General features: G+C 40.1%; 1 protein-coding gene across 3 annotated transcripts in view; it reads left to right on the top strand.

Moving 5' to 3' along the window:
- Positions 1-13723, top strand: part of LOC309697633 (PDZ domain-containing protein 4-like) — a 30711-nt gene extending 16988 nt beyond the window's left edge. For 2 of the 3 annotated variants that reach the window (XM_082519696.1, XM_082519695.1), the window contains exons 2-7: positions 6543-6853; positions 7006-7093; positions 7187-7285; positions 7376-7438; positions 7750-7851; positions 10395-13723. In XM_082519696.1, the coding sequence (XP_082375822.1) occupies positions 6684-6853; positions 7006-7093; positions 7187-7285; positions 7376-7438; positions 7750-7851; positions 10395-12425 (2553 nt within the window). In that variant the 5' untranslated portion in view covers positions 6543-6683 and the 3' untranslated portion in view covers positions 12426-13723. Of the gene's footprint in view, positions 1-6002; positions 6057-6542; positions 6854-7005; positions 7094-7186; positions 7286-7375; positions 7439-7749; positions 7852-10394 lie in introns of all 3 variants that reach the window. The other variant, XM_082519694.1, reaches the window with a different exon arrangement.
- Positions 13724-14948: the final 1225 nt, after the last annotated feature.

The raw sequence follows: 14948 nt of genomic DNA, 5'->3' as shown, positions 1-14948 counted from the left end.
AAAAAAAAAAGTAAAACACTTAAGAAGCAAAAAAAAGCAACAGGAAGGTGATCAGAAACCTGCTTCTCTACACAAAATTCAATCAAGGTTATTTTACGGTAACGATAACTGAAAAAGCAAATCTTGCTGTGCAGATGGCTGAATAATCCAAAGATCACGCCAAGCAAAAAATTGAGGTACACGGCACTTAATCATTAAAAAAAACATCATAAAAGAGAAACATAATTACACTTGCACCCCACATTTCCTGGCTTTCCACGCTATTCATTTTCCCTTTAGAGGGAAGCGGCTTTGAGCTGTTTTCCTTAACTAACATGTATAATTATACCTTCAAATTAGATGCAGTCTACTGAGTAACTGAGTCTGTCATTAGACAATAAATACAGCGTTAAACAGCTTACAGCTACATCGCGCTCTAAAACCAGCCTGTTAAATCTGACTATATCAAAACACTTGCTTCTCTTGCCAAAGGAATAAAACTCATGCATTATACATTGGGCCTCTGCTACACATACGCTGCATACTGGTGGTTGGTACACACCCATTGGCATGTTTCTAATCAATACTGCGTCCTACAGCCACAAGTAAGAAGAAATATTTCGGTTCACTTGATGAATCGCAGAGCTGCAGGCAGATATGAATATTACCAACCATTTTTTAAGCAGCATTTTATTTTACATACATTTTACAGAGTACCTGATCCACACACTCAGCAAACCTATTCCTCCCCTCTGAGCCCTTCAGCCGCTCCCTTCTTTTCCTCTCCCGTCACTGTAAAGCAGGAGGCTGTTTCCATGGCAACCCGCGTCATTAAACGGACCTGATGTGCTTTCATTCACGGTGACAAGAAGAAACATGCTGACACTGGCAAGAAGCAAACACATCAGAATCGATACATACCAATGACCAGCTGATAAAGCTGGATAAGTGCACAGAGGCAATCACACCCAGCCGGTGCACCCCGGTGTGTGTGAATGACAAAGGCAGCCGCATGCTGGCACATGTGGACAGAATAAAGACACATCTGACAGTATACTGTAACATGATTTACTACAGAAGTATTTCAACAGCATGCTGTACTGCAGTGCTATCATATTGGAGTTATGATATCATTCACCGATTATATAATTTTTCTTTATTTACACCTTTTCCTATAAATACTTTAATTGAATTGGTTAAAATACTATTTTATTCTATCTAACATCTTAAAACTGGCGAGAAATTGTTTACAGCACATTATAAAGTAGTCAAATATAAGGTGAAGTGCTGCTTCTATAAATCCTACCTAAACAATTTAAACTCAGTTGTCTCATATAGCCATTCGTTATATGTTTATACACCAACATCCTGTTCACAGGAGGAGCTAAAGATATTGACAAATACATCAAAATGAGCAGATGGAGAGTGCATTTTTCTGCCAAGACTGTCAGTTCCCTCCTTCCCACGAATGGGTTTAGTCCCTGGATCAACAAGAATAACTGGATCCCTCTAAGCCTGTCATTTTTTCTTAAGATAATCAAAATGATGTGTCTCGATTTTTCTTATTTTAATTTGATATGTATTTGTGAAAAAATGACAAGAAATGAGGACTGCGATGATTGACAATATCAGTATCAGTTCAGTGACCGTGATAATGATGTTACTGCAATGTCGAAAGAAAAGAAAATAATGATATCAGTCAAATTCTGGTGTTTTCTGGTCAATTAAACACAAAATACAATTGCAGGAGACAGTCTTTAACAATACCCATACAGTCACTCAGTTATTTAGAATAATATCAGAATAATAGATGAATGACTGGAATCATTTCCATGTTATTTATTTATTAGATGGCATTTCAGCTTTTAAATATCACAGTTACACATTTTCTGTAGTAGTAATCATGAAACTGGTGTGTGGAAAATGTCCAATTTGGCCTATCTCACAGTGGCAATCCAGATCCAGATTCGGATATGGATCATTTCCAAAAGTTAATCACTTCTAAGTTGGGTCCCAGCTGTGATAAGATTTTCATGAGTAATTGTGCAAACTAACAGATAAACCGAACGATCACATAACCTTCTTGGCATCAGTATGACTGTGTTTCTATGTAACCCTAACAGTGTGTTAGAAATAATTGAAGCATCAACTGGAGCAAAAAGGAAAAGACAAACAGGTAATTTAAAGGAGTTAAATAGACTGCCTGACAGACTGTTTGTTACCTTCTCAAGTGTCAGCTGTCTGTAATGCCAAAGGTGTGTTTGTCTATGCCCAATCTATGTATCTACCTAAGCATTTAAAGCAATTTGTGAATCCATCCATTCTCTTCTGCTTATCCTTGCGATGATCAATGTGTGAATACTTTGTCAAATCGATATCTTCTCAGTGTTATCACTTTATAATAAGACAACCACTCCAGGCTTGTCTACTTAAATTAGCTCGGTGATATCAAACAATCGGGGTTATATCTGGAGTAGGTCAGCTCTGTCTCCAGATTAATTGATTTTCTGAGGTGACTGGTGCAGCTTTCAAAGCATGGGAGGATGAGAAAAATCAATTACCAAACAAGTCAGAATTCAATAAGTCGGGGGTGGTTGGTGCAGGTATCGTTCATGCATGCTCCTGCATAAACACTATGGAAATGCAAATGAACACAAGCTTGGAAAAACATTTGTTGATGCTGAGAAGAAAAGCTTAAAGGCTGCACTTTAGATTAAGATTGATCTTATTTGTGTAGGGGTTTTTTAACCTACAATGAAGACTATGTGTGAGATAATGTGCATTATTGTGTAGTGAGTCATTGCCTTCCCCCTTCTTTTTCATCTCAGCCTGTTGTACCGCACATGGGATTAATTTGCTCTTTAAAGGGCTCTCGGATAAAAACTAATTATGCATCAACCACTTAGTAATTCCCCGTAAGCTCCATTGTGTGTGTGTGTTTACATGCAAGTCTCGATCGCAGTGTCAGGCTCGCTCTCTGTTTACATTTACCCGGCCAATTCTTGAAAGCTTGTTTTCTACATCTCTCCATCATCATTACACCTCTCTTCACCTCCTTTCCGCTCCTTATGTCTCGTATGCTTTGCTTTCTCCGTCTACACTTTGAACTCAGCCTCTCTTTCATCTCTATCCACAACATCCCCACCCTCCACTTCACAGCCACCGTAGATACCACCACCGCCAGCCCCCTGCTGTGAATCTCGGAGACTGTTTTTTCTGAATTTTAATATAATTTTAAATGGAAAATGAAATAGAGGAGTGCGAATTGCTATCTCGAGGGAAGGGACAGAGCAGACAGAACTGCTGAGGCAGCATGGCAAAATAAATGCAGAGCCTGGAGAAAACTGGAGAGAGAAGAAGCAGGAGAGGACATGGCTTTAGATGCAGAGAACAGAAAGGAATTTGATGCTATGGAAAAACACGAAAGGTAGACCCCAAGGGATGGAGATGCAGTTGCTGTAGGAGTATGTGGGAGAACCAATGTGGGGAAGAAAAAAAGTGTGGGGAACAGGAGCCCAGTGCGGCAAGAAAGTTTTTGTGCTTGGCTGCACAGGGGAACATTGATTTGACATGCAATTACTGGAAGGGGACAAGATTTGAAAGAGGGAGTGGGCACATGAAGCAGAGTGGTAAAGATGTGGCGAGTTGCAGACAGCCAAGGTCAGTGACTGTGTACAACAAGAATGAAATTATACCAAGGCTGTCTGGCTCAGTAACATTGGTATGCACACATCTTCATTTTGCTGTCTCTCATACGGAATGACACCAAGAAAATTAAATTCATCTACATGTGATGTAAATGTCTTTAAATTAATGGTATTTTAGATTGAAATTTACAAACGTGTGACGCATTGGCTCTATGAGGCCCCAGTTGTTGAAGCAATGATAATATTCTGATCCTTATCCTTAACGGACTGCATAAAAAAGATGAACAAATCCACTGTTACAGCATCCTGTGTTTGTCATCTTGGAGTGTCTTGAAATGCGACATAATGAGCAAGGGGGTGATCTGACTGATAAACCAGCAATCTATTAGTGCCAGCGGAGGCTTGCTGTTTAGCTTAATTAGTATAGGTTCATCAGAAACCCAGCTTTAGTCTCCCATTTGACTCTAATTGAGGCCATAATATATAAAACCAAAATCACTGTATTCAGACTTAAAAATAGCAATCATGACCACAAACTGAAAATGAAGCTAAACACCTAAAACAATTATTCAGTCCTGCTTCTGGACCAAAGGGCCTGTAGTTTTTAGTTTTCACAAATGCACTAGTAATAATATGCCAGAACTGAAATACACTTATGTCTTTTAGTTTTTCTCACAGGGAAAATGGTTTTTCATTATAAATTGCTAGCATTCTGCTAATTGGTAACATGACACACTCCCTTGTTGTTTTTTTAATCATTTTCAAAAGATTACTAGATATTAGAAGTATACAGTAAAGCTAAAGTACTTGCAGAAATGCACTTCACGGTAGTATAGTCTGAAGCTATATCCATCTTTTATATACAATATATATTTTATACATAATTTTCAATAGCTAGTTAGCTTAAAGCTATTGTTAGCTTCCATGCTAGCATGCAATACCATGCAAACGTCTAGAGCCATGCCACCTTTATTTATATTTATCTTGTAAAGATCCAGAGTTTCTTGTAGTTTATTTTTGTTAAATTGATCATTTCATCATGATAATGATCCCAAACACAATGCCAACCAATAAAAGCACACTTAGATAGAAAAACACAATGGGACACTATCCTTGGATCTCAAAATTACTGAAGGAGTACGACTACGGCATTCCATCCAACGAATCTCTTTGAAGAAGCATGGAGAACTATTGCTGAAGACTACTTACATTTACTCAGATATACATGAAATATTGCTTAAGAGAGTTAAGTCTGTGTTGAAGAATAAAAGTGGTCAGACTAAATGGTGGCTTTCAGTCTCATTAGAATTGTGCAAATTATGTTTTTCCTCATATACTGTATTTTAATACAAGCATCTTCCAATAAATCCTGCAGCTATTTCAATTTTCCTACCAAACAAAGAAATGAGGAGTGACTCAAGAATTTTGCACAGTACTATAATTGCAAATTAGAAATAAACCACTGAGTATAATGTTACCTATAATTAGTTGTTCGTCAACTAAAATATTGAAGAAATTAGGGCTATTGTTATAATAAAAGAGTACTGAAATCACATGTTGTGGGAAAGCTGAATGTATAAAATACATAACATTTCATTCTGTGGTGGTAGTCAAGCCAGTTTAGCCTGAATACTGAATGAATCTTTCTCCCTTAGGTTTGTGCAAAGCACTGCTTGGTATGATAAGGATTGTTTTGCTTTAAGTCACCTTGAAGGCAAAATCCTTGTACTGTTTCATTTTTTCTCCAGTTGTATTTTCAATAATCTTACATTTTTAATGCCCTCTCTCCGCTTTGCTGTTCGAACAGTACATGGACAGAAAGGAGAAGTTTCAAAAGCCAAAGGATATTAAAACAGCACAAGTGAATCAAAACATACACAAGCAGGAGCAGTATACTGTGGCGTATATTTGGGTCTGTTTAAGAACATAAAAGTATGCTTAATAAAATATCTGAAATACCTATGAAACATAGATATAAATGTTTTCCCGATCAAAATTCTGAAAGTGTAATTTGCTGGCAAAAAATTATGTTACGAAGGTTTTCAGTTTCATTTCCCACTCTTCTGTAAAAAGAAGGAAAATGAAACTATGTTTTCCAGATTGAAAGATTTATGCAGAGAGGAATCACCTTTATTTTGCACAGGCGAAAGATAAAAGTGTTTTGCAGACCAGAATGACTAACGTACTGAGGAAACTCCATTTGATATTTGTCAATGTTGAAGCTTAATATGCGATTTTTCTCTGCCATTACCTTTGGTCTGCTCCATTATAAGAAAAAAAAAGTTCTCAGTGACCCCTTTCCATTTTCCATCTATTCACAGTTGTAATTACTTTCTAACTTCACCATTTTCCTGATGGCTTTCTTTCTCTCCACAGAAGGGTCACATAAGCAACATGCTGTGCTCTTTTGACGCTGATGGTCGATTGAAGGTCTCAGTATTCGGCTTTTTGCTCTGTTGCTTGGTGTGATGTGTCGAAGCCTTTTATATAACTTGTTTTTACGCTTCTATGTCCCTGTATGAAGTCTACTAGCTTTGTGACACTCAAGTGTATGTTTTGAGTTTTCTGTTCACTAACTTAGTGTCAGTTTTGCTTTATTTTAGGTATCTGTAGCTGTAGTTTCCCCTCCTTCATTTCCGTCTGTGAACTAACCTTGCCCATTTAATCTAACTGCTGATATGAGTTGCTATCTTCCTCTCCTCCACTTCTTGTCATTCATATCAGCATCTTTATGGTTTGGTTTTTACTAAAATTCCGTCTCTGGTCATTTCTGCTTGCTGTTTATTTTTTGCAGCTGTGGAAAATCTACAGCTTATTTCTTCTTCCTGGAATTATTTTATTTTATTCCTCTTCCTCCTCTCATTTTGCTCTTCCACTATTGAATTGTGATGTTTGTTGTTGTTGTTTTTTTTTCAGGTGAATGGGAAGGAGTTGACACGTCTGTCGGGGGATCCCACCCTGGACATACGGGACCCTGTGCTATCCAGCATACTGAGGAGGGGGGCCCGCAGACGGGCGGGCTTAGCAGGAGCTCCTGGAGGCCAAGTGCCAGTGACCATGGGCATGGCCGACTGTGTGGACAGCTGCACCCAAACAGACATCAGCTTCCAGCATATGTTGACTCTGGGCAAGAGCAGCCAGCATCCCTGTGGAGCTCCACCCCCACCCGACCCGCCACCATCCCCTCCTCTGCCTCCACTCCTGGAACCATATCTACTCAATGAACTGTGAGTGGGAGCAGTTTAATTGGATTCTGCAGCATGTCCAACCATCAGACCAGAACTCACCTGCTGTGCTATCCCATGCCATTCTGTTCACACATTTGAAGTCGGTAGCTGCCCCAATTACTCAAATATTTCATGAATTTTCTCATCCTCAGCTTTATAGAGCCTGTATACTATGACCCCACAGACTACTTCGACATCAACCAGCATGAAGTGGACAGGCAGGATGAGCTGGAATATGAGGTGAGAGCCTATTAGCTACCTCAAAACTCTAGTACAGAAAGCTGATCCCCACTTCCTGTCTGACATTCGTTAACTTTCTTCTAACTACATCAGGAGGTGGAGTTGTACAAGTCTCGACAGCAGGATAAACTGGGTCTGACAGTGTGTTACAGAACTGATGAGGAGGAGGACCTTGGGATCTATGTAGGCGAGGTGAAGACAGTATCATGAATGTTAAAACTTTATCAGTAGTTCAAAAAAGTAGTTCCCATTTGTTCATAATTCCAGCCGTTATCGTTTTAGGTGAACCCCAACAGTATAGCTGCAATGGATGGTCGTATCCGCAAAGGGGATCGAATACTACAGGTAGAGGTTTTCTAAGCTAAGGTTCCTTTTCTATGCCATTACTTTATGTAATATTAATGCCTAAATCTGAAGTCTTAGATAACCCCCTGGACCACATCCTGTGTGCCTCATTTCAAAAGAATTTGCTAATAGCGCCACATTTAAGATGAATTCTTCTTGAATATTATTTCCTATGCTATTAAACTACAGAGAGGTTTTTTCAGTAGCTTAATAAAGAAACCCATTTTCCTGAACTGTGCACTTTAATTCAATCTAACATTGGTATTAAGGCTCTTACATTATCTGACATTATTCTCTCCTTTCACTGTCAGATAAATGGAGTGGACATCCAGAACAGAGAGGAGGCGGTAGCTATTCTCACCAGAGAGGACAGCACTAATGTATCCCTGCTTCTCGCACGACCCGAGATAGAGGTGAGGAAATTGGAGATGCAGTTTTTAGGGGAAAATGCTACAAAATTCAGTCAAAATACCCAGCGGAAAAATGCACTGTTCTCCCTTTATCTCCCTTTTTGAGCAGCAGCAAATTTGTTTGCTTGGATATAGGTGATACTACAGACATTACATTAACATTTAGTTACAAAAATGAAAGGTAATTTAGACACAAGAACAAATAAAAGAAGAGATAGAAAACAAAAGGAATAACTTGGCGTTGTGCTTTAGTGTTTCAGGAGGCAGAAAAGCAAAGGGGTGCAAAAACACGATGAGAACACAGATAACATGAAGGGAGAGACAAAGACAAATAGTGCTTGTACTCGCAGTGCTAATGTGGCACCACTTTGTTTCACTCAAGGTCACTCTTCCAGCAGATATGGGGGCACTGTAACACACATCAGACGGCCCTGAATAACATACCTCTGCCAAATTACTTGTAAAACCACAACACGTGTCGACCCGCTCAAATGGATTTTTCATTGCAAAGCTTCACAAGAACGCGCTTCATATGGAGGCAGGCAAAATATGTGAGAAAGCAAAAAATTTGTATGCGGTCTGAGTTTTAGTGCAGATTTAAAAGGCACTCATTAAAATGGTTTAAGCCAAACACACACACAAACAGCCTGTCCTCTGTTTAAATGCGTCCTTGTCTTAGAGCACAAGCACTGGCTGTGAAAGGCTGACAAGATTTATATTGCTAAGGCATTGTCCCACATTAGGATTCAAGTGAGAGAGGGAGAATCATCAGAGGGAAATGCACAAGCAGAGATTAAAGAGATCTGTTGCCCTGTGGGAGAAAGAAGGAGAACTGAAGGGGTTTGCCAAAGAATGAGAATGAAAACGAACCTAATCAATAGCTCGCCTCACGGTCTGCATGCAGTTCACATTCAAATCAAACCAATTAGGCAAAGAGGAGGAGGAGTGAATTGTTTACTAATTTGAGACCAAGTATTTGAAATATAACTAATTAGCTTTTGAGGGGGTGCCAATCAAGTCTGCAAATTAAACAGATTAGAAAAGACAACACCTCTTTATGAATTTAAATTCTCATTAATTTCTAAAGACTGGATCACTCTCATCCACTAATGCTGATACTTACATATCATCAAATCACTTTTATTTTCTTTTTGGCACCTAATCCTCTCAGATTTTTTGTTTGTTGTTTTCTGTAGAGACATATTGGTAAATGGAAATCAAATGTATTTTTGAGTGTAAAAATCTTACAGACCACTGGCTCCATCTAGTGACACAAAAGGACTCAGTTCAGACATCCACTGTAGTCGAAATTAAAGCTGCTTTTATCAGTACTGCTAAGATAAAAATTGGTCCAAATTTCCACAAAAATTCCACAAATTTTCAAGGTTCTTTTTTTTTTTTCATGTATTTTCAACTCTAAAACACTATTTTAAGGCTAATAATTCAACAGCAAGTTCATAAAGGCAGTAAAGTTTAGCCGCTGAAGTACACCTTTGGTTGGAGGCCAGATTAAAAGGAGAGTAAGTCTGAACTGGAGTCACGGATCTTGTTTTCCTGTGTCTGTTACCCGTATAAATAAGCAACTGCCTCCTTCACAGTCTACTACCTTTGATGTTGTTAAGCTGCTTTAAACTCACCTTACACTGTCTGTGTAAAATACACACAAATCGACACCCTTGCTATTCTCAAAAGGTTATTCTTTCTAAGATCAAGGGACTGAAACTAAACTGGTCAGGACGTTATGTAAGCTTTATTTAGGCCAGTATTTAAACTTAAATCATTGATCAGACTGTTATTATCAGACTTTTGGGTTATTTAAATACTGAAAACATGTCTCAGCCGAAACGGAAATTATTTTTCTTTTGTAGACATGAGTCGGGTTTCTTTCTTTGTTTTTTACTGTATTACATCGATGCCATTTTAATTGTGACATTCCTTTCCTTTACACATGCTTTGTCTTAGTCAGATCGTTCATAACCATACCATCACCCACCTCAACTATACAGTTGACATAGTTAATATTAAACGTTAAATGCTGGCTTGTCTCAAAACCCTCTGAAGTTAAATAATGATACATTTGATTTATTAGTGATTGATCTAAACATTTCCACAGTTCTGTCTCAAAAATGTAAAGCTGTCTACTTGTAACCTGGGAGGGATTTTTGACAGGTCTGTGTTGATGCTCAAGTAAAAACCATTATACAGTCATTATATCATTTTTGTCCATTAATGATTTCCACAAGGCTGCATTTTTTTCCTGACTTGATTAGTGGAATACTCTTTAGTCAGATCTCATGTCACCGAGTCACCAGGTGATTCAGAACGGCATTGCCCAGATTTTAACTGCCATCAAGAAATATGAACATATTATGACCGTATACCTGCTGAATTTCATATTGTATGTAAAAACTTACCATTGACTTTTACGATACCCATTCTTTGATTTGACCAACTTCCAAATGAATAATTTTCCTGTGTTTTTTGTCTCTTCAACAACGAACAACTGCCATCATCAACTGGTGCTGGATACACCTTTTACCTGTTAGAATGACAACCAGCTGGATCCAGATGAGCTGGAGCTGGAGCCATTAGACAATGCTGTCCACCTGGCCAGCTGTCATAGTGTGAAGAACAGCCCTTCTGTTCTGGGTGCAGGACCTGGAGGTTTTGCAGGTGTTCTACCCAGCCACAGTCATTCACTGAACAGGGATTCCCCCAGTTTGCTTCAGACAGTGCTGAGCAATAGCCAGGAGCTAGACAGTGGGGTGGGTCGTACAGATGAAAGCACACGCTATGAGGAGTCTTCAGAGCATGACCTTCTGGGAGACGACCACACTAGTGCCTCCAATACGAATGCAACCAACACACCAGGCAGCATGCGCAAATTTTTCTCCAGCCGAGGGGAAACTCCACCCTTGCTGCATTCCCAGGACCTCCAGTTTAGCACGGACTCCCTTTTAGGTCTGGAATCTGTTAATGGAGGCGGCTTGGAACAGGGGGAACGTTTGGAAAGGCCCTACAAGGCAGATCCTGTGAGGATGATGATGCCTGGGCTGACTGAGGAGGAGTGTGAGAGGTACAAAGAGCTGCTGGAAATCAAGTGTTACTATGAAAAGAACAGTAATGCTCTAACGTTACTGGGAGGTCAGGGGCCAGCACAAGAGGAAGGGGGTGTCTCACTGGATGTGAACAGGAATGAAAGTCTGACACAGCATGAGATGGCTCTCCTAGAAGAGGAACTGCGCCACTTGGAATTCAAGTGTCGCAACATCCTGAGGGCACAGAAAATGCAGCAGCTGAGGGAGCGATGCCTGAAGGCTTGGCCTCTAGAGGAAAAGAATGGGGCAAGTGTAGGGGCTGGAGCAGGAGCTGGACGCTTGGACATTAATGGTACTTTGGTCAGCGAGGAATCCTGTCACCATGCTCTTTCAGATATCAACGAGCTTCCCGAGAGGGAGCGCTCAGACAAAGATAGCACGAGTGCCTACAACACTGGAGGGGAAAGTTGCAGGAGTACCCCTCTTGCCAATGAACAGTACCCTTCACATTCCACACAGAGTCTGGAGGGAGGAGAGTGTCTTCACTCAGCAGGTATGCAGACTCCAGCGTCCACTCGGCAGAGAGAGAGAGGAACCAGAGGGGACGGAATACAAGAAAACTTAAACCAACCCTATTCTCCCCACGCTCACAGGCGAGGGGCTGAAGCAAAGACTTCCAGCCCTGGTGCAAAGGTTAGGTCCCTGTCCAGAGATGGGGGAACCAGGAGGGGCTCAGATGGAGGAGTGAGACGTAATCCCAAAGCTAACGGAATGGCTGACAGGGGTGGTGGACGCAGTGCAGAAAACAGCCCTTATTTGTCTCGCCGTCAGACTGAAACACAGCCGCCTCAACGCTACCTGAGCTGCATGCAGCTGAGGTCCCCCTCCACCTCTGAGCAGCTGGGTGGACTAAGAAATGCTCCCAAAGAGGGCATCATAGATAATGGAGGCGATGCAAGTCCAATGAGCTTGGGTAGCACATGCAAAGATGTTACCCAGGCCCCAGGTGCTGCATCCTTACCCCTGTCTCCTCCACTGCTGCCTGCCTCCCCTCGAATGGAGTGGAAGGTGAAGATTCGCAGCGATGGCACGCGCTACGTGGCCAAGCGGCCTGTGAGGGATCGCCTCCTGAAGGCACGCGCCATGAAGATCAGAGAAGAGCGCAGCGGCATGACAACAGACGACGACGCTGTAAGCGAAATGAAAATGGGACGTTATTGGAGCAAAGAAGAACGCAAGCAGCAGCTGCTGAAGGCCCGAGAGCAGCGGCGGCGCAGAGAGTTCATGATGCAGAGCCGCCTCGACTGTCTGAGAGAGCGTGAGAGGGAGCAGGGAAGCAGCGGAGGAGGACAGCAGGGAACCGAACAACAGCAAGAACCAACTTCAATCCTGGAGTTGTGTCACCGCAGGAGCATGAAGAAGCGGAGTCGCAAAATCCTGGACAATTGGATCACTATACAGGAGCTACTGGCTCATGGAACCAGGTCTGCGGATGGGAAGAAAGTCTATAACCCCCTGCTGTCTGTCACCACAGTCTGAGGAAAGAAATGATCAGAGAGTGAGGGCAGAGAGTTAGGAATATAAGAAAGTGCCAAAGTGTTTTACTTTCAGGATGAGCAGCTTCAGTAAACCATGGCACAAATGTTAATCTGCAGAGATGCAGCAACACAAATTCATGATGGTAAATGACTGTAATGATTACAAAACCTTACACCTGAGTTCAAAATCCAAAAGGAAAACTGTCACGTTCTGTGTCTAGAAAAACACGCAGTAAAAATGTTGTCGAAATGATCATTCATTGAAGAAATGAACTCGAAGACCACAAATGCAATGCATTTTAAATACACTGTAGCAGACCTATAGACCTAAAAGACACAGAATTAAGTAAACAAAACGATGTCTGCTGTCAGGGATTGAACCACCTGCTGTTTAACAACTAGAAACTATTTTATGATCGAAAGAATGCAGAAAAATCAAAAGTGAAGCCAAGAGCCATGCAGCTGTGAAATAAGATGAGTTAAAGTCACTTCTGTGCCATAAAACTGAACATTTAGTGTCCACAGAGGACTTCTCATTAAGCACACCTTCAAAAGAACATTTTGTGCCAGTTTATGTCGTTACAATTTCCTACATTCTTGAAGTGTTCATGTACAAATGCCTCTTTGTTTTTGTCATAAGAAAGCCAACATCTTCAGCTGATCACAGATGCTTCTTGGTCATGAGGAGCTGAGCGGTGCCTTCCTTTCGGGCAGACTTGACTGTATATAGCACATTTTTCAATGATACAAAAAAAAAAAAAAAATCTAGAGGAAAAAAATAAACGGTGATGCACAAAGCAGCCTAATTACCGTTTTTCCAAAAAGAAACACTGTATCATACAAGCACATTAATCATTTGATAGCGTTTCATGCAAAACTAGACCAATACATTTTGGTTAGTATGCAGTATAGTTTATCTTAATGCTGACTGTGATCAAGGCTATTGCAATGCAAAATAAAGTTGAAAAAAATTCCTGTTAATTTGGTCTACTTGAATTGCAATCATAGCCAAGGATGGGACGACTAATTTCCTAACTTATGTAAACTAAAGCTAATTTTTCATCTGGCTTATATGCATGTTTGATATTAAGACAGAAATGTTCTTTTTTTCATGTTCTTTAAAATTGAAGGCCTTTAACATAATGTAATTGTGGATGTGTCTTTCTATGACTTTGCTCAAAATCCTAGCATAGAAAAAAGAAAACATGGTGTACTCGTCTGTTCAATATTGTGAAATCCAGTGTCTGTCATTTTACAGTGAAAGCTTTTCTAAATAAATGCTGTGATCATCTTACTAATCATTTGAGAAGTCTGTCCATCCTTATCCTCATCTAAACAACCTTTCATCCAATAAATAAATTAAAATGAATATAATAATAATAATAATAATACAAAGCATTGTGTTAATGGAACTAGAGCATTAAGGCGAAACTTTCTCATGTGTTTTAGCATAGTCAGCATACTGTTCATGTTTTAATTCAGTAGTTCAAAACTGGACCCTTTTCTTATATTACTCATCTCAAGTATGGACCCTTCCACACATATATGGCAGTATGTAGTTCACATGTTTGAACTATAGGCAAAAATAAAGGGTAAATGAATAATGACACGCTAACCTATAAAAATTTGTATTTAGCAGTTGTTTAAATGAACTAATGATGAAGTGAGGAAGCCTGCTCCAAAGTTCAGGTGACAAAGCCTGAAAAGCATGGTTAATAGACCCGGACCAGATGATCGGAGAGAAGGAATAAGCTATAATAAGGTCTCAGTTGCTCTGCTACGCACAGGAGTGTGGCCAAGTAGAGTTTTATATTTAGCCTCCTAAGACCCGAAGTCTTCCACGGCATGCATTTTTAATTTCCCTTTGATATTTGGGCTGATTCGGATGATCGATAGATTTTTTTGTTTTCTACACAATTTTTGTTTGTAAGAAAACTCAGCCACATATGAGGATATTTGTTTAAAATTTCGATAGAACAGTAACAGTATAATGTCCTCGTAAGTGGATATCAGGCCCTTGTAGAGCAAAATTGAGTATTTTGGTCTTATTAATGCAAAATGTGATGTCCACATATGTGGATGCCAGGTCCTAGGAGGTTAATTTATAACATTTGAAAATGCATTCAAAATTTCACTGGAAGCCAATAAAGGGACGCACGAAGAGGAGTGAGATTTCAAAATTATTTGGTGCCATTAAAGGTTTGATTTTTGCTTTGTTTCTTATGGAAGAAACAAGACTTATATGGAGCAAATATGATATGAAGACATTCAATAACATTCAGTTCAACCAAACAAGTTTGTGCTTTGGTTAATGATATTACATGATGATTCTATGACATTTACATAAAGTGGCTTGAGGAAACTGTTGTTGCTGAATTAGAAAAACCCCGTCACATAACCTCCCATGAGCAAGCACCTGGTGATAGTGGGATGAATAAACTCACTTTGAAGAGTAAGAAACATCAGACAGGACCAGGGGAGGGGACGGGCTGCCATCTGCTGCAATTGGTTGAGGGTGAGGGGC

This window comes from Aulonocara stuartgranti (genome assembly GCF_965226115.1).
Source record: "Aulonocara stuartgranti genome assembly, chromosome: 20".
NCBI classification, from domain to species: Eukaryota; Metazoa; Chordata; class Actinopteri; order Cichliformes; family Cichlidae; genus Aulonocara; species Aulonocara stuartgranti.
Note: the sequence above shows the minus strand (reverse complement) of the source record. Positions and strands in the feature narration are given on the sequence as shown.